Source organism: Genypterus blacodes, unplaced genomic scaffold (genome assembly GCF_046128005.1).
Source record: "Genypterus blacodes isolate CSIRO-AG114 ecotype Tasmania unplaced genomic scaffold, CSIRO-AGI_Gbla_v1 ptg000111l_1, whole genome shotgun sequence".
NCBI classification, from domain to species: Eukaryota; Metazoa; Chordata; class Actinopteri; order Ophidiiformes; family Ophidiidae; genus Genypterus; species Genypterus blacodes.
This window is the reverse complement of record NW_027466915.1, coordinates 4504743-4525000: the sequence shown is the minus strand read 5'-3', so window position 1 is coordinate 4525000 and position 20258 is coordinate 4504743. Positions and strand designations below refer to the sequence as shown.

Sequence of the window (20258 nt, the reverse complement as noted above, 5' to 3'; positions counted from 1 at the left end):
TATTTATACATTGACTGTAATTTGTTGATGGATCAAGTCATTGTGAAACAGAAAAAAGACATGGTTAGGTAAGACTTAAAAAAAAAATATCATCAATTATATACATTGTAGAGAAAATATGCTTGACAGATAATCTGCCATTTTGCATGAGATGACTTGATGTTGAGATGTTTTGGGGGTGAGACTATTTAACAGAGAACCAGTATGACATAAGGATTGATCATGTAGGAAACAGCAAACAATTGTGCATGATCATTTGCATTATTGTGCATTTGCAGTGGATGAGGTGGAGGTTTAACAACTAGTTTTGAGAATTTCAGTGCTGATCTGAGAAATGTACCGAAGCGACTGAGGAAAGCCAACATTTAAAGTGTTTAGATAACACTTAACTCTTGAACTAACTAATATTCCACCGACTGAATGTGAGACAGAGGGTGGGAGCGAGCTGGAGGAGGATGTTAACACGCTTTGTTCAGCTGAAGGTGGTTTTCATAAGCGTGAAATCAGCAGATTTATTTGTGTTGGCTGTGAAAGTGGTACGATCACTTTCTGCAGGCCTGTCACTGCTGATGGATGAACGTGGCTCCTGCTGAAAGGGAAAATGTGACCGCACAACGCATTTATGTCTTCATCCACGGGTCCAACGGGATGAAGGAGAGTATGTGTGAGCGCTGTGTGATGTCAGCAGGCGAAGGCGGGTCACATATCTGGATGCCATTGCTCCACATACCTGCAGCATTAGAGTGGGACGGGGAGAGGGTGTCACCTGTCACTAATGGAGCTGTGGTTAGACGCATTGGCTCCTGCACACTGGAAAATAACTGAATACATTTACTCCTGTATATTACCTTCAGATACAAGGATGTATTATCTTATTTACATTTTGGAGACTTAACACGTAACACTCATTACTCATTACTCTTAATCATTTTAACCTTCCCTTCTCTAACATTTATCTGACGGCATGATTTGTTACTGGTTTAGTTTCTAATTCATTTGCAGAATAATGAGGGAAACTTAATAAATATCATAGCTTTATTTTATAATCCCGATTTCTATTTTTTAGTTCTGCCTCCATCAAAAAGTCCAATGTAGAACTCCCTTAACTTAAACAACACTTAAAACAGTTTTTACATTATGGGCTGTGTTAATTTAATTTAAGTGTCCATCAATTAATCAATTAATTTACCCATTGGGAGGTTGTGCCTCAACAATGAGTCAAAATAAAGAAGTACAGCTTCATTTCTCCTACAAGCATCCCCATCAAGTCGCCCATCAACATCAATAGTTTGGACATTTGGACCTCCTGGAGACAAATTGGTTGTGGAGATCCTTGACGAATCTTCCTTTGGACTGTTTTCACATGCCAAGAAATATATCCTGTTCAACTGTTCAAATAAATGTGTTGTCATACTCAGTTCATAAGTATTACGTCTTCACCACCAAATTTGGCTCTTGGCACAGCTTCAATCAACTAACAAAAACATGAGAATGCCAAACATGGTTTTAAACAGCTTTTCTTGAGACTTGGACAGAAAAAATGTTTGTGTTAAGAAATTAATGACAATCAGGCTTTGTTACTGTATTACCTGTTGAGCAGACACTGTATCCTCAATTCTTCATCTCTTACCACGGACTTCATCTATTACAGTTGATGTTTTTTTTAGCTCACGCGTTGGTTAGAGCGCTGAGACGCAGAAGACAAGAAGCAAGAACATCCTAATGGAATACAAAAAATGTAATGTATGTATGTAATTTTCTTTCTTTCTTTTTTCTTTCTTTCTTTCTTTCTTTCTTTCTTTCTTTCTTTCTTTCTTTCTTTCTTTCTTTCTTTCTTTCTTTCTATTTTTCTTTTTTTCTCAAACCTGAGATGAAGATCATGTCTATGTCTATTTGGATAGGTGTGTGTATTTTCATAATTATTCTAATTTAGTGCAGTAACACTTTTACTTTTACTATTATATCAGAACTTTTTATTTTATTACCATAAACACAACATTTCCATACCCTAACCGAGTAGTTTAATCGCCATAACTAAATCTTTACCATACATATTATATATACATACATACATACATATATATTCAAAATCCTCCTGAGAGGGTCTTCTTTTTTGAATTTACTGTGATTTCCCAGATATTCGAAGGAAAAACATCTTACAATTTAGAGTTTTTCCAAATTATTATTATTTATATTTTTATAGCTGACAGGACAAATTTAACATGAAAAGAAAAGACTTTCATCTAATCTTATCTCTTTCTGCACTCATAGTACCCGTATAGTGCCAGCTCATCAATTTGGTCTTGACCTCCCAGCTTCAGTAAATGTTTCTTTTTCCGTCTTCAGTATGGAAACGTTTGAGCAGTTTTTTTGTCCATCATTAACACAAACTTTGCACACTTGCTTGCCCTAACAGCCCTTGTTTCTGCACAATTCCCTTCTTCCCCGTTCTCTTACCTTTCCCTTTCAGTCATGACAAGAAAGCCTTCACACGCGGACATGCTGTATGTGACATTTTGAGCAATGTAAATGAAACTGTAAATTTTTTCTGTGGATTCAGCGATCGGCAACATGAAGATCGTCTGCGAATACAGAAATTGCAGTCAAACGGTAATACAGAGAGAGAGAGAGAGAGAGAGAGAGAGAGAGAGAGAGAGGTTCTATGACACACACATTCTGTCTCTGTCAGCTCAGTCACAGGGAGTCTCAGCCCGCAGCTGAACTCTCGATTCAACAGAGCTCCGCATACAGTATTTGATTTTGACTCTCTCCCATAGTTCTCTGATGGCTGTGTCTGTGTTCTCCTAACTTAAACACCACATTTGCAGATTCTGCATCTCTCTTTCATTTGAATAATAGTTATTTTCATTCTACTTTATGTACGTTTTAAATGGAATTCAACTAAAGTCTGTTATTTCAATCTGTAATGGTAACGGAACAGTACAAATAGTGGGTTAAAAAAAAATCTTGGCTGTAAATATCAATTATATCTGTCTCTCCGTGACTCTTCGTGTCTCTGCTGAAGCACTGTAGCTGCAGGTCGGCGCTGACGGGTTTAGCTGAACATATCATCATCATCATCAATATGCGCAGCTCTAACTCCGTATTAATACATGTCTAGGTTTTAAAAATGAACGGTCACTAGGGTCGTGCACCTCTCACACTAATGAAAAACCGCTGTAGCGAAAAGTAAATACACAATATAACGATTTCCACTGATCCTTGTTATAAATTTCATTTGTGTATGTTTCCAATTATTTCTTATAGTCAAAATCGTCATATATGCGCAGCAGTGGCACCTCCAGAAATTTTTCATAGGGGTGGCCAGATGGGGCCACTGAAAATCTTGGGGTGGCCCACCAAAACCAAAAGCCGTAGCTGAATTTCAGGAATAACATGACACTGTTATAGTATAGATAGATGTATAAAGGCGAGTTAAAAACTAAGGAATCGCTTACTGATATACTTATGTTGAATGTGATTAATTATCTGATGTGCATAATAACCCTGTTTTAATGTGTTTTGTATCTGTATTAGTCCATTTATTGTTTTTCAAATAGACTGGTTGTCCTTTGCCTTTAAGACAAAGCTTAATTTGAAGGAGTACTGTACATTAATAGTACCTAACCAAGCATATACTGGGAACAAGCCTACTCAAGTTTAAAACACCACACTGGCCAGCAATTATGTCTAGTACAGCTTTATTCACTGTTGCTGCATATTTTTGTAAATGAAAATCTATACACATGACATACAGTACACACTTTATACCTACAAATCGCTTATTTAAATGGCCAATTGGCAGATGCAGACAAAAACGCAGAACTACAAAAACATTTTTTAATTCAGTTGTATTCGCATGTTGCTATGTTTTTGACGAACACACCCACAAAAGGATTTATGGCCCGAGACCTTCTTAACACGCCCAAATTGCTCAATCGCTCGTCGGACATGGCACTTCTCGAGACAGCTTTGACACTGAAAAACTGCGCTCACAGGCTATGCGAGAGCAACTTTGCACATGTAAAACATTCTGTGGAACACCTCTTTAATGCTGTCGGTGTTTGTGCATCATCCTCCCCCTTCTCATTAACCCTCTGCTGCCGGTCCCCTGTCGGCTCGGGCTCTCCTTTCTTCTTAAAATAAGAAGAGATGTCTGGACTTCCTCTTCATTGTCTGCAAATTGACAAAACGCAGCACAATGACAGATCAGAGCTAATAGCGACAGAATATTCAAAATATACAGTAATATAAACTTCTGTTTAAAAGCGACCCTGAGCTAAAAGGTGTTTTGTGTCCGTGATTTTCACCGGAAAGTGCGCTGGCACCCGCAAGTGCGTGATAGGTTAACATACAACACCCACAGGCTTCTAGTGTTGAATGATGTGTCTACAGTAGATAAGTGTGCGTAGTTGCAAAAACTTAGAGTAAAGGCTGATGTGCTAATGGTTTAGCATACCTTCTCTTTTATTTGCACCTTCTCTTAAGGGATTTTAGCTCTTTTTGTGAGCAAGAAATAAATAAATGATCATTAGTTCATCCGAGCATATCAGCGCAGGTTCATTTGTGATAGTGTCTAAACAGTTTAGAGAAGCGCTAATGCTTACAGCTTCTCTAAGGTTCTATGTCAGTTGGCCGTTGTTTAGCTATGAAGGCATTTCTTCTCTGCTCTCTTGAATCTGTTGTAAGTTTTTTAATCATTTGTGGTCAGCTGGGGCCCTTTAATGAAGCCTGAGTGGTATATTTTTTTAACACTTTCATTAATTTAAGTGTGTGCAGATCCAAAGCCTGCAGCCTCGAGTATGCCCTGAGGACATGCTTTCAGCATCTCTAACAGTGTATAACCAACAGAGCACTCACCTCCCTCATCAGTGTTTCAGACATATGGGAGTGATTGAGGTGTAAGAGCTCAAATCCAGCTGGGGAGCTGAGCTGCTGTCTCCGGTGTCAATCTCTCAAGAATCACATAACCCTGACACACACATCATACATGGCTTACACTAACCTGCAAATCTTCTGTCTGGATGTGTCTTTGAGCTCATCGTGTCTAACTGATTCTCCTTGTATCTCTTAGTGTCTCAGTGGGTCTCTGTATGCCACTGTGTCTCAGTGTATGTCTCTGTGCCTCTTGCTGACTGTCTCAGCACGTCTTTGTATGCAGACGTGGTAGCAGACAGGTGGAATCAGAACACAGTAAAACTGTCAATCTTTTCATTATAAATGATCAGATTTTCTTTTCTTCATTCGATTGTGAATCAACCCATGCATCCCTCCATTCTTACCCTGGTGATGGTCACAGGCAATTTGGCTGTAGCCCCGGTCTGTCCAGTGAGGACTTCCCTGTTTACCAGTTTCATATACATCCCTTACAATTACACAGTGTACATAAAACACTGAATCAACTTTGAATATATCTCTGAAAACGTTGTATTATTCTATAAAGGTTTCATCTATTATACTTTATATGTGCACATCTGAGCAAAGGCGATATGGACTTATGACTCTACATAAGGAATCACAAATTCATTAATGGGACACTTTACAACGTAAGGATGTACAACTTCCATTTGACTCAGCAACTGGGGACAGACACACTCTCTCTTTCTCTCTATGTGTGTGTCTGTGTGTGCGAGACCCCCTGGCAGGCTTTTAAATCATTTTGTACAATTATACTAATATGTTATGTATTATACTACCAAAACTGTGTATTTCTAAATACAGCCAAATGGTGGTTCGCTGCCCCTTCACCATATATTTTTGGTTTAGTACATATTATTTGTAATTTTTTTGTCAGTAGACTGTGTAGTACATCTAAAACGATACCTAGATGCACATTTAACCTAAACAAACTTGCACAAAAGTTTGAGTAAAAATACACACACAAACCCGCGCGCGCGCACGCACCCGTGTAGAATGACGTTCGTGTTCGTGTTTCCAGTCGGACACATTTAAGGAAACACAGTGCTGGTCGGCGTGTTGGTTCAGGTTGCAGCTTTAACGGTGAGTTATTCTGTGAGTGACAGTCTGCAGTATTAGATGAACTGTTTAATACTGAATTATACGTTTAACCTTAAACGTTACCGGGCCGCCATGAAGTCCGAATGTGAGTGTCCGTGTGGTCTCACTCTGGTCACGATCTCGTGGCTCCATCACGCCGCTCACTGGTGGAAGCGAACACACTTCCTTCGTTATTTATAAACATGAAACATCGAGACTTGTGTTGTAAATTTGGGCGTTAACAATTTAAATACTGTATTTACTTAACATTGTCATATAACAACACGTGACCAATTTCAGGCAATATAAACACAAGTATCCAAACAACAATTCGTTTATTCATCTAAACGTAACTCGTTTAGATGAATAAAATCTCTGTTTGCAGATTCCAGTTCTCTTGCTCTTTATGGGTTTCTTTATTTTGTACCTTACTAAACATGTTTGCCTTTGTAATCTTTCTTTAACCTTCGTTTGTCAGACATTAAGTCCTGTGAGATTACAATGAAAAGGAAAGGAGCAGCTGGAAAGAGGCAGAGCTCTGACCATGACCTGGTGCCTCCAAAGCAGAGCAAAGCTGAAGCCAGCAGTGGGCCCAGTCCACTGTCCTTCCACAGTCCTGCCAGTCTGTTTGATAGCCTCATACATCCCATGGGGACAGAGGAGTTCTTCAGGGATTATTGGGAGAAGAAACCCCTCCATCTCCAGAGGTCCGAGCTCGGCACATCCTCCTATTACCAGTCTTTGTTCCAGCTGTCCGACCTGAAGAGCTTGTGCTCTCATGGTCTCGAATACGCCAGGGATGTCAATGTCTGTCGCTGTGTCAATGGCAAGAAGAAAGTATTAAATAAGGAGGGTCTTGTTAAACACAGCGTCCTCCACAAGGACTTTGTCAACAACAAGGCCACCATCCAGTTCCACCAGCCGCAGAGGTTTAAGGTAAACATTGTTGATGCTCATTCCTACAAAGCTGCACATAGAACCTGCACCCTCATGGTATGGTTATGGTATGTTTTCACCTGTTGGTTGGGTTGTCTGTCATGAGCAGTATTACTTGAAAAGTTGTGAATAGATTTTCATGACACGTGCTGTATGTTCCTGAAACCACACAGTGCCTCATTGGCACACACAAAAGTTTTAACTTTCATTAGTATAGGGGAAAGAACTATGAAGACAAAGACAGTGTTCTAATAGCATGATCTAGTTGAGCATGACTTCCTGTGAGCATGTGTTAACATGCATACTGGTGTTTTCTGTCTCTCAGGATGAGTTATGGAGGATCCAGGAGAACCTTGAGTGTTTCTTTGGTGCCTTGGTGGGCTCCAATGTTTATATCACACCGCAGGAGTCCCAGGGTCTTCCTCCTCACTACGATGATGTCGAGGTACATACCAGCTGCTGCACTCTCTCAGCACAACTGCTTTACACCTTTACAGGATCAAACTATGTTAGCAGTCTACAGATATACATAGAGAGACATAGACATAGAGAGACACCAATCATGACTTCCAAAGTTTGAGCACATTATTTTTTCCCGTGAAAGGTGCATTTTGTGATGACACGGCCCACAGTGGTGTTTACATTAGTACTGAAGTGTTCATCAGTGAAGACTGAGGGCACAGGACATGATGACATTGACAAGTGATGTGCCTAGCTAGAAAGCTCTAACTCAGCTCTAATTGCAGCTATTTATATTTCAATGTAATTACTTCAAATTCTACACACTTATACCAATTGTTGCCAAAAAAATTCCTCCAATGCTGATGTGGTCACCCAAGGCAGCACAACAGGGTTTAGAAGTGTTAAGACACCTGTACTACGTGGTAGGAACTGCTCTGTCTCACTTCTGATCTCACTCTGTTGCCACGGTAACTTAGGCTCCACGGCAAACGCAGTCACATTTTTTGTGACAGTGCGCCGCAGGCTCCACGTAAGCTACAAACACGGTCACAAAAAAATGGTAGGTATGCTAAAAGCGTGCAGAGCCGCGTACGAGTCCTCCGATGACAACATTTACGTCACGCGAATGCTTGCAGGCCTTCGCGCCCTCACCGACATGGAATGTATAACAGAAATATTTTTATGGTCCTTTATTTTGTTTATTTCAGAAATACTCTAGCTGGTCCTTAACTTGGATTTTGTAACATCTTAGTAACGAGAAGGACATACAGTACAAGCTTTGTTTAAAACACGCAGTGAGGAGCTCATCTCTTGTGTGTTGATGTTGGTCTTCTTCAGGTCTTTATCCTTCAGTTGGAGGGGCAGAAACGCTGGCGTCTGTACAATCCTACAGTTCCCTTGGCCAGAGAGTACAGCCTGGAGCCAGAGGACAACATCGGAGAGCCCAGCCATGACATCATCCTCAAGGTACAACATCAGCAAGTCATGTTATTTGCTTAGTCCAGTATCGCATACAAGGACTTTAGAGGCCCACAACAACATACGGTTCCACCATGCCAAAGCTCGCTAGAAACACAAGGACTCCTCAAAACCTAAACGTTAAAGGAAAAGGAAGGAACCTTAGGAGAGGCAACTCAAAGAGAGATTATCTGTGTGCAATAGGAGCTAAAGGTGAGAGGGGAATAAATTACAAAGAAGAAATTTGATTTATTTATCTAGCAATGGTTAGATTAAAAAATAGAGAGAATAAGTGGGGTTTTAAACAGGGATTTAAAGATTGCCAGAGATTCCGGGTATCGCCAGAATCGGGGGGACCATAGCTGGTCAACATGAACATATTATTGCACCTATACCTTTGTTCTTTCATACACTAAAACAATCTAACCTACAACTCTAACTTGTTGCAGGAAAGAATGGTGATGTCTTGTTGTTGAAGTTACAGGAAATGCAAATCAGTTTGACACAATTTAGAGACTTGCTGTGATCTTTGAACAAGTTTTCATACATTCCAGTGTTTTGGTTTACTGTATAAATGTTTGAATATGTTCATGCGGCAGACAGGAGATCTGCTGTACTTCCCCAGAGGAACCATCCATCAGGCGGAGACACCAAAGGAAGTGACGCACTCAACCCACCTCACCCTCAGCACTTACCAAAGCATGTATGTTCAAGTCTGCTCCATGCACACAGGCATGCTATCAGCACAGGCCTTCAAACAGCTAGAATGAAGGAAAGAATGGTCCTTTATTTTAAGTATGATAAACAAAACAGCTAAATTGCTCTTACAATTTCATACCATTTGTTTATTTATTAGAAATGTGAAACAAAGGCAGAGGAATGCAATGTGTACAGCGGCGACAGCTAAGAGTCTTCCTGGGTCCACTCTTAATTCTTCAAGTTGTTGAAGTGGGCGTTACAAACAACTGAGTTGATGTAAATGGAGATCTGAATCTCACGCGTTCCTCCTGTTTGTTTGTTCCACTGCCTTCCTCCCTACAGGTCCTGGGGAGATTTGCTGCTGGATGTGTTACCCAGCATGCTCTTTGACTGCAGCAGGACTGACATAAGCTTGAGGCAGGGCATGCCCAGAAGACTCCTACTGGTAAGACTGGTTTCATACTGGATGGCGTGCTGGGGTCACTCATTTCCTTTTCACTTCAAATGAAAGCAGATCACTGATGAATGTGAAGTCTGTGCGCTCACACATCTTTCTACAGATAGACTAGGAAGTGTGTATTTTAACTGCTGTGAAAGGCACAACAGTAATGTTTACTTGCAGATTTACTTTTAAGAATTGAAGAATGAATAACTTCAAGCGCCACTAAGTCTCTGAGTTCCCATGGTAGAATCATGAAGATCAGTACACAGTGTATGGCTATAATGTGGAATCAAGGCCCATTCCCTCTCAGTCTAATTAGTTAGTTGTGTGTCCATGATAATTGCGGAGCGTTCCTTAATCCTGTGTGGGAAAATCAAGAATTTGTCCACGGAGTACCATCACTGTAAATTTGAAACGGTAACTTTATTTCCCTTTTATTGAAGCTATTTATTCAGATTCATGCTAATCTATAGTGTGTATGTCTGTGCGTGTGTGTATCTGCACGTGCAGGGCAGCTGTGAGGGTGTGAGCTCTCGTCTGGCTGTATCACTCAGAGCTCTGGCTGATCAGATGGAATCGGGGAAGCGGGAGTTGCGTTGCTGTCAGCTGAGCAGAGACTTCATCATGAACAGACTGCCACCATACGGTCAGGAGCACAACACGTGCCTCACAGCTGGGACGCTTCCTACTCTGGAGGACACTGTGCGTTTAAGATTTAAGGACCATGTGCTGATCACGGTGGAGCCAAGCCCAGAACAAACAGTGAGTACATACAGCAAAGTCAATAACGTGTACATGTTGGACGCACACAGTCAGCTTTGTGACCGACTCAGCCCCCGAATTGTTTCGAAATGAATGTATTGTCTATTGACCTAACATTGGTAAGTCAACGAGACGTGTATGTGTGTGTGTGTGCCAGGATGAGGCCGCACAGATGGTCGTCTTTGTCTTACATTCATTGAAGAACCAGAGAGAGAATCACATGATGGGTGGAAATGTTGATGAAGAGGAGGAACATGACATCTCCAATGTAAGATTTTGAGGATGTGTTTGTTCTCTATATTGTACTTTTTCTGTTGTAAATCAGCACAATCAACACTTAGTATTGGAGTATGCACAGACAGATTTTTAATGTTCCATTACAAATAGGTTGTATTGATGATGAATACATTCATGATACACTGTGTGTGTGCATGCAGGGCTTGCGCTTCCCTCTGTCCCATCTGCAGGCCCTGCAGCAGCTGCAGCAAGCGGAGCAGCTAGCTGTGTCTGAGCTCCAGCTGCCCTCTGACGACCTCAAAGTGAGCCTGGCTGTGGCCCTCTGGAGCGACAGCCTGCTGGAGGTCTGCAGCACATCACCTTAATATGAAAGCTGTTTGGGATTTTCAACTGCTATAAAATAATGAAAGCTGTGTGTGTGTAAGCGTGCGCCCCTGTGGCAGCTGACAAAGGATCAGAGTATGAAATAAAATGATATACACGACAGCAGTCATCTGGACACCGTTTTGTGTGTGTGTGTGTGTGTGTGTGTGTGTGTGTGTGTGTGTGTGTGTGTGTGTGTGTGTGTGTGTGTGTGTGTGTGTGTGTGTGTGTGTGTGTGTGTGTGTGTGTGTGTGTGTGTGTGTGTGTGTGTGTGTGTGTGTGTGTAATTGGTATCACTACACAACATTTGACAAATACCTTTGAGAGGGAGAACAATACAGTGCAGTCCTTTTATTGGGAGTCTCTCCTGGCAGAGGATCAGTTCAGGCAGGTATTTGGGGGAGTGGCCCCTGATGATGTAGCTTGGTGTAATATGTTCATATTTTCCACAACAACTAACTAAGTGGGTGGCTGACCTCATCAGGTACCTTCAGGGAGAGGGTGGATTTCACAATCTACCTTAGAGATTGTGTACTCACAATGACCGCAACTAACCAGCAAAGACCAAATCAGCAAGGGTGAAAGCATGCTGCTGCTTCCCTATGTTCCAATATATCCAAATGATCTTTGAGATATAGCCCTGGGTGCTTCAGTGCCCCAAACTCCACAAGCATACTTGTCCTGACACACATAAGACCCTTTCGGTGAAAGGTCATGAGCTGATAAAGCTGTTGCATTTTATAGGATCTTTAAACAATCCATTTTTTTTTTCCACATCAATGTAATGAGTAACAACAGATATCACAAACGATGTGGAGAGTGAAAAGTTGGAACTTTTAGTTAGAAATGAGTGAGTAACAGTAAAAAGTCTTCCAAATGGAAACACTTCCTCTTACGTACAATAACGAATTAAATGTACTTTGCCAGATGCTTTTTTCCAAAGCAACATACAAGCAAAGATCTAGTTCAGAGAGGAGAGCAAGAGTAAGTCCAAAGAAGCAAGATTCTAGTGGAACTACTGGACATAGGTGCCTGAGACAGAGCCTGGAGGCAAGAATAGGACAAATATCCCATCTGCCTCTTTGTAATTTGTGTCTTTCCCCAGCTATGGCTGTTTGAGGACAGGACATTCTTCCTTTGTCCTTAAATGTTTGTGTTTAGGGCCTTTAGGGATGGATACACAGCCATGTTTTACTTCAGGGTCTCCTTGGGAATTATATCAGCAAACTATAGACACATCATCCACTTCTTGGTTGTTTTGTTGTTTGGCTTTCCCCCCTCTATACTCCAGTCCAGATGGTAGCGGCAATGCACCAGTTAAGATGATTTGCCAACCGGAAGTAAGAAGAAGAAGAAAAAGGAGGGAACGCTGTCTGTCCCAAAGCGGAACCATCACGTCCCTCGCCAAGAAACAGTCGGACGCTTTTCCGAACGTACTGTAGGAGCCCCATGAATGCTAGTTGACAACAACAGCGAGGTAAACCGGCTGCTTTTCTTCTTTCAAGGCTTTTTCAATTTTAATCACCCAAATAAACCAGGAGGTTGAAGTGTTTATTCCCGTCAGTATTTTGCCTGGAACCTTCCCTTGGGGCTGCGACCAGACACTGGGTTTCTGACGCAAAGCGCGATTAGCCAAAATGAATACAGAGAATAAAGGATTACAAACGACTGTTGTAGTTGAAGTGTAAACAAAACATCGCAGCTCGTTTGATATTTATCTTCTTATCATAATCATCTGAAATGTGTAACCATGATTGTATCGGTAGATTAACATTCAGTTATTAGTAAGACCGAACCGGTCTAAAGGAGCGATAAGTTGCCACAGAAGGCAAAAACACACAATAGATAATAAATGCAAAAGAAGCGTGTGTGTCCGTGTCCGCAGGCCAGAGGGATGGTTAGCTGTTTATACACAGAAAGTATGAACCTGAACCTTTTATTATTCCACAGGCTTCATTATAGGAAGACTTGAAGCAAGGTGTGGATGCTTGTCACCATAGTAACATAGTTTGATGTCATCGTAGGAAGTTTAGCTTTGGTAGTTTAGTTTAAAGGAATGAAAAAGTCAAAATGGATATAAACCTTCTGAAAGCTGCCTTGCTTGATGGCTTTTGTCCAGTTGATGTTGGCGTCAGTGTCCACCATGATGTCACATGGGTTCAAGAGCAGTAAGCAGGACTTCACATTTGGACCTTGGATGGTGACTGCTGCTAAGAACCACATCATGAAGTCCAAAGACATTGAGCGGTGAGTTTTGCACCGGCCGGCAAGCATTTAGGTAGCATATAGAGACCAACTAAAAGGAGAAACCATCACAGTCTCTCACTAAGGTGCAACCAGCTCAGCCACAGTGGCCCCTGCCAAGAGACTGGAGGGGCCAGTTGTACACCAAGTGATTGAGGAATATATATATGTTAAGGTCAGGTCACACTGTAGCTTCTGAATGAAATACCTCAACATTTACGACTATGTAGAATGTTAAGTGTAGCAGGCCTCCTGTCCAGTAGATGCTCAAAAGCTACAGGACACCAGGTAGCCTGACAAAAGTACTGTGGCTAAAAAATAATATGAACCCATCTTTTCCAGAATCTTACTGAATCAAATTGTTACTTCAAATTCAAACCAATTTGTGAAATCAGTGGAGATCCAAACAAAAAAGCCCTAAAAGGAGTTAAATTGTCCAACACCTCTTTTGCAGCAGATGAATAAAAGCTGTAACGAAGTATGAGATTATAGGAGTTACCCACAGAATGTTGACACGTCATTCACTTGGCCCACAAGTGAGTGGAAAGGCAGATCTCTAAATAGGGCTGAGATCGGCACGAGAACTGGCAGCACCATGAGCACTGCACTGTGGGAAAGCAGCAAAGTGACCCTACTGACCCACGGCTCTGATCTGCACATAATTTGGCCCTGAACTAAACCCAGGTTGTCTAATCACTCTCCTGTGTAACGATAAAGTGAGGAGTTTGTCTATCCACTTTACCAAGTTTGGTTTACCAAGCATGTTGATAGGTAGCACGTTGCTTCATTATCATCTTTTTCTTTTCTTTTCTTCATCACCACAGAGCATTTCTGGAGTTCAGTCAGGGTCTCTGTCCAGGCCTGCTTTTCCACCAATTTGTTGGCGCACCATTGCAAGTGTAGAATAATACACAACTCCACGGTGCACAATGGTTAAAAATGAGGTTCACAAATTTGAACAGAACCAGTTTGTGGAAACGAGGTATCAGAGTGAACACGAGCTTCATGTTCACCTCTCAGACTGTAGATCTTCTCGTTTTAGTCTCGGTGGCTCAGGTGGTTCCTTTGGCTTATGTTTTGGCTTTGGCCTTGATGTGCCTTGACAACTTTGGATCTGAATAATGAACTATTTTTCTTTATTTTCAATATGTTTTGAGACATTTCTAAAGACAGATTGGATATGTATATATCCTAGATGTTTTCATATTTCCAGTGCATAGCCATGAGTGAGCTGTTTGCTCTGCAGGTTAGCAGAGGAGATGAACATGCCATCTCTCCCTGAGATGTTGTTTGGGGATAACATCTTACGCATCCAGCACACAGACGGATATGGCATCGAATTTAATGCCATCGACGCCCTGAAGAGGGTCAACAACATGGACGACGCAGTCAAGGTGGCCTGTGCACAGGAGTGGCAGGAGAGCAGGTAAGCCTCAGTGTCACTGAATGCAAAACCTCAAGCACGTCCTGATTCATCTGAATGCCCTCCGACTCCTTTCATCTCTAAAACAGAAGAGTGAAGTAGGAAGAGTCACAGGGAGGCAAATAGCTTCATCAGGAGAACTGAACCTGACTGATTTGACATCATCATCATCATCATCATCATCATATCTACAAACTCCACTTTGCTCCAGCAGCTGTTATGCTCCCACTCACACACTGTGACTTTTTTTCATCAGCAAATCAGGCTTTTTGTTGTAGCAATGACTGAACCAGAGATTAACTTTCAGTCAATTCAGTCATCTAGTCTGCCTACATTGAGAATAGACCAAAATGGACACCAACATATCTCTGCTGGCTGTGGTTGGTTGCTGTTGGATCAATTTGCCTTCAGTCACATGTACATCACACATCCTCGCTCTCTTCATTGTTTCCGTTCTCTTCTTTTGCTTTTGTGTCTTGTTTGTGTCTTCTTTTCTTCCCTTCTGTGTGTAGAAATTCATCTGAACATTTGTCTCATAACTGGATGCTCATTGTAATGCCTGATGCTTTCTTCAATACTACAGTTAGGTCCATAAGTATTTGGACATTGACACAACTTTCACAATATTGGTTCTGTAGACCACCACAATGGACTTGAAATGAAACAATGAAACCAATATGTGCTTTAAGTACAGACTTTCAGCTTTAATTTGAGGGTATTAACATCCAAATCGGGTGAACTGTGTAGGAATTGCAACCATTTCTATATGTGCTTCCCTATTTTCAAGGGACCAAAAGTAATTGGACAACCTAACAATCATAGATCAAATTGTCACTTTTAATAATTGGTTGCAAATCCTTTCAGTCAATCCCTGAACAGTCAGGAACCCATAGACATCACCAGACGTTGGGTTTGGTCCCTGGTGATGCTCTGTCGGGCCTCTGCGGCAACTGTCTTTCAGTTTCTGCTTGTTCTTGGGGCATTTTCTGTTCAGTTTTGTCTTCACCATGTGAAATTAATGCTCAATTGGATTCAGGTCAGGTGATTGACTTGGCCATTGCATAACATTCCACTTATTTGCCTTAAAAAACTCTTTGGTTGCTTTCACAGAAGGCTTCAGGTCATAGTCCATCTGCACTGCGAAGCACCGTCCAATGAGTTCTGGAGCATTTGGCTGAATATAAGCAGATAATATTGCCCGAAACACTTTAGAATTCATCCTGATGCTTTTGTCAGCAGTCACATCATCAATAAATATTTTTTCAGGCTTTTTTAGATGTTTTTTTTTAAGAGCTAACTCTAGTCTGGTGGTCTTCCTGTTTTTGAGGCTCACCAATGGTTTCCATCTTGTGGTGAACCCTCTAACTTCACTCTGGTGAAGTCTTCTCTTGATTGTTGACTTGTTGACACAGACACGCCCCACCCCAAGGAGAGTGTTCTTTATTTGTCCAACTGTTGATTGTGAACTGAGGTTTTTCTTCACCGGGGAAATGATTCTTCTGTCATACGCCACAGTTGTTTTCAGAGGTATTCACTGATAGTGACAGCTCTTTGGACCTCATGTTGAGAGTTGACAGCAACAGATTCCAAATTCAAATACCACACTTGAAATTAACTCTAGACGTGTATCTGCTACTCCTTGTGATTGAAAAACAATTAGGGAAAAACACACACCTGGCCATGGAACAGCTGAGCAGCCAATTGTACAATTACTTTTGGTCCCTTGAAAACAGGGAGGCACATATAGAAATGGTTGTAATTCCAACACAGTTCACCTGATTTGGATGTGAATACCCTCAAATTAAAGCTGAGAGTCTGTACTTAAAGCACATATTGGTTTGTTTCATTTCAAATCCATTGTGGTGGTGGACAGAGCCAAAATTGTGAAAATTGTGTCAATGTCCAAATACTTATGGACCTAACTGTATAAATATTCAGCAACGTAAATGGAGACCTGAAGTAACACATCTCCCCTCAGAGCTCTGACACAGACTGCACACTGACATGAATGTGAGTTGGGACAAGTATAAGCTCTGGTTGGTTTCTGGTTTGGACAGACGTGTGCTTGATGTTTTTCCAGGGCGGATTCAGAACACTCCAAAGAGGTGCTGAGGCCATACGACTGGACCTACACCACAGACTACAGAGGCACCCTGATTGGCCCATCGACACAGATCAACGTGTGTAACTTTCTCATCTCATCTATAGCTATGTCCCCACAAACCTCTGTGTGTGTGTGTGTGTGTGTGTGTGTGTGTGTGTGTGTGTGAAAAATATGTTAAAATGTTCCCTTAAATCTCCTGCTGAAACATTACAATTCCATTCCATTCCATTGCTGTGTGCCTAGTCTCGTATATGTTGCACAGACTGAGGTGAGGGAATCAGATATCATTTGTTTCAATGCTCAGACTCCAATGCCTAGGATTGTTTCAGCACTTACTGCACTGACTTTTTTGCGTTTTAAACCATAAAGCTGTTTCACTGCAATCGGATACCTGAGTGGAAAAGAGACGTTTCTGTTGTTTGATGGTTAATGATGATCTGTTGGAATCCTTAGAAATGTTCATAGACAGATGATTGTACAGATGAGAAAGGCTGCTCGGTGTTGAAAATCTAAAAACTTAAATTTCCCTTTTGTAACGCCATTAAAGACGCTAATAAATGCTGATGTATGTTGTGATGGGAACATGCAGTAAAGAGTGCACGGTGGCTGGCTTTGTGTGCAGGTGACGCAGACATCGGAGCGCATAGACATGGAGAAGCTTAAGGCTCGGGAGCAGATCATGTTCTTTGAGGAGGTGCTGCTGTTTGAGGACGAGCTGCATGATCACGGCGTTTCCACCATCAGCGCTAAGATCGTAAGTGTCACTTCACAAGCAGCACCTTTTATCTCAAGCATTCCTCGCTTTCACCACTTGGGTCTTATGGACAGTGTACCAGTGTTTTCATGATGGGTCTAAAATATATGATCACAGAAACGGAAACAAAAGGTTGATTAAAGGGACTGAAAGGTCTGAAAAAGATACCCAAAATTGAATTGCATCTGAACTCGGTCTCTGACGATATTTGCTGTTCTCTTACCACATCCGTAGTGGACCCATAGTCCGAAGAATGGACCCTTATGGAACCACAGAACAAGATCCTTGGAACATGTGGAAAAGCCTGAAAAATATACTGTACATGAAGTTATAGGTTTAGTGGGATACAAATATGTTCACCGCTGCTTCAAAAGTGTGTGAATCTGACCCTGAGACCTCTGTATGTGTTTCATGGGTCTCCATCCAAAAAGTAACCAGTTGCCCTATCACATGAATCTGTTGCTCGCTCGATGTCGCCCCACCATGTGAAGAAGCTGAGAACATATACATGCAGGGCGTTGGAAGGAGAGATGGTAGCCAAAGGCGTTAGCGTCATTATTGCTTCACACATATTTTTCTTATGATACAATGGTGAAAGTAAGCCTACAGATGTAAATCGTGAGGATTGTAAAACTGCATTGTTGTCTGTGATTGGACGATGCAGAGAGTGATGCCCACCAGTTTCTTCCTCCTGCTGCGTTTCTTCCTGCGGGTGGATGGAGTGATGATTAGAATAAATGACACACGGCTGTATCATGAGGTCAGTGGGAAAGCTGCTCAATGTGGAAAGAGATGATGGAGATGATGTTTATTCACATTCAACTGAATAACATGGTGACACTTTTTCCAATCCCAGGCAGGGAAGAATTACATGCTGCGCGAGTTCAGCACAAGGGAAAGCAAGATCGCAGACCTGAAGGTGAGCTGACATTTATAACATGTACTCACTACAGGTACAAAGTGTCCAGGAAAGAGAAAATTAAGACCATTCATTTAAGATCAATTAGAGCAAACATTCTACGCTCATTAAAGTCTGGTTCAAACAGATAACAGCATTTGTATGATTAAAAACAAGGTGAACGATGAAAATATTTTGCAAAAACTGCTTAAACCCAAATGGACACTAGACTGGAGACCAGAGCTTTGGGGACAAACATGGAGAAGGGTGACTTGTTAGTGAATTATTTATGTATAAGACATATCAAACCAATAACAACATTTAACAAGGAGGCACTCAGACAGTACATACCTTCACCAAGGTTGAGGTTTCCAATTTTGACTCTCTTTCGACGATGACATTTAACATACCGACTCGACCACGATCCCCTTTGCTGACCTCTGGAGGTTAAATTCTTCAAGTTTACCTCTGAGCTCTGCCAGAATCTGTCAATATTATATTTCTCTATACATGCTAACAATGCATACAAGCTATAATGGACAAATTTGGAGACGATTCTTCCGTCCTTAGACTGCACAATTACGAGTCCTCCAATTGAGATGCTTTCACATTATTACACAACTATTTACTCAAAATAAGAGTAAGCATACTTCAATTGCAATATGGTGTATACAGGATTACTTGAATTGCGGTATAATCAAAGTTTTAACATGCATGCTAACGTGTTTAGCATGTGCATAATACAATGTTGTCGTTGAATCTCCAGAGTGTTCCTGCTGCACGCTACACTGATCCTAATGAGATTGCTCAACATCTAACTCTGAGGCTGACTGAGTGTGACAAGCTGGAGCTTCCTGAGACCCACCCATCTGCCAGTCACGCTCCTCAGTGAGGAGTTAGTTGCACGGAGTTGCCTCCAAGCACTTGAAACAATGAACGTGCCACATAGTACGTTAATGTGCGCTCCAAATGTTTGAGGGTTTTTATATTTGAACTTTACAATGTGCGTTCTTTAACATTCACCATGTTCACAGGTGGATTAATATAAAATAAAAAATCACAGAAACTTCAAACCCTGCTTCAAATATTTTGTTCAATTCCACTTAATTACTTGAACAGATTTAATATTATGTGTGAAATAACTTGTTCAGAAAAGAAAGAAGGTGTGGCATGACATTGAAGGTGTTTATATCCTGCCTGTATTAGTACAGTCATAATATGTTGTGGACTGTTAAGTGTATTTTCAAACTTTTAAATCAAACCCATCATTAATCTATGTAAATATGTCAGCTGTATGTTCTACAGTGATTTGCGGAAAGTTCAAAAGTTTCCATTTACAGATCAAGTTTGTCCAACATGTGTGAACATTAAAAGGCTAATGAATCTAGTTTGTTTGATCACAACTACTACTTTGATCTTTACTTTTGATGAATGATCATGGGTATCATCTGTTCGTCTAAACAGATTTCAGAATGTCTTAGTCTTTGATCTGATACATCTCTATAGCTACACAGCTTGGATTATTAATAACCCAGTTGCTTGCTGGAGGTTTCAAACTTCACTGACTTCAGAAAGTTATTACATCAGATAGAAGACATGAATAATGTATGACACCTACCCTCACACTAATCCGCTAGGGGGGAGAAAACGCCATCTATAGAGCTGTGGATTTGCTGTGCTGTGAAAAAGTATTGTCCCCCTTACAGATTTCTTAAGATTTGTCACACTTCAATGTTTCAGATTATCACTCAAAGTTTAATACCAGACAAAGATAACCCGAGTAAATAAAAGAAAGCAGTTTTCAAATGACGATTTCATTTATTAAGGGAAATCCGAACCAACCTGGCCGTATGTGAAAAAGTAATTGCCCCCTAAACCTAATACCTGGTTGTGCCACTCTTGGCTGCAAAGTACTAAAGTCTAGATCAGGTTAGGCTATAGTGTGTATAAACAGCTACTTTGACTTCATTGGACTATTAT

General features: G+C 41.2%; 2 protein-coding genes across 2 annotated transcripts; both read left to right on the top strand.

Annotated features, from left to right (window-relative positions):
• The first annotated feature begins 5938 nt into the window (after positions 1 to 5938).
• Positions 5939 to 10969, top strand: riox2 (ribosomal oxygenase 2). Its single transcript, XM_076161355.1, has 9 exons — positions 5939 to 6000; positions 6476 to 6933; positions 7259 to 7378; positions 8233 to 8361; positions 8952 to 9055; positions 9394 to 9496; positions 10004 to 10255; positions 10413 to 10523; positions 10693 to 10969. Exons 2-9 carry the CDS (start codon positions 6499 to 6501, stop codon positions 10855 to 10857), a joined length of 1419 nt encoding a protein of 472 aa, XP_076017470.1. The 5' UTR covers positions 5939 to 6000; positions 6476 to 6498; the 3' UTR covers positions 10858 to 10969.
• Positions 10970 to 12240: 1271 nt separating this feature from the next.
• tiprl (TIP41, TOR signaling pathway regulator-like (S. cerevisiae)) lies at positions 12241 to 19665 on the top strand. The gene is made up of 8 exons (XM_076161387.1): positions 12241 to 12332; positions 12975 to 13102; positions 14346 to 14525; positions 16603 to 16702; positions 17249 to 17380; positions 18045 to 18140; positions 18237 to 18299; positions 19045 to 19665. Exons 1-8 carry the CDS (start codon positions 12309 to 12311, stop codon positions 19168 to 19170), a joined length of 849 nt encoding a protein of 282 aa, XP_076017502.1. The 5' UTR covers positions 12241 to 12308; the 3' UTR covers positions 19171 to 19665.
• Positions 19666 to 20258: the final 593 nt, after the last annotated feature.

Coding starts and splice junctions, on each gene's coding strand:
- riox2 (XM_076161355.1), top strand. CDS start 6,499: ATGAAAAGGAAAGGAGCAGCTGGAAAGAGGCAGAGCTCTGACCATGAC. Junction 7,379..8,232: donor CTCACTACGATGATGTCGAG/GTACATACCAGC, acceptor GGTCTTCTTCAG/GTCTTTATCCTTCAGTTGGA. Junction 8,362..8,951: donor GCCATGACATCATCCTCAAG/GTACAACATCAG, acceptor TTCATGCGGCAG/ACAGGAGATCTGCTGTACTT.
- tiprl (XM_076161387.1), top strand. CDS start 12,309: ATGCTAGTTGACAACAACAGCGAG. Junction 17,381..18,044: donor CCACCATCAGCGCTAAGATC/GTAAGTGTCACT, acceptor TGGACGATGCAG/AGAGTGATGCCCACCAGTTT. Junction 18,141..18,236: donor ACACACGGCTGTATCATGAG/GTCAGTGGGAAA, acceptor TTCCAATCCCAG/GCAGGGAAGAATTACATGCT.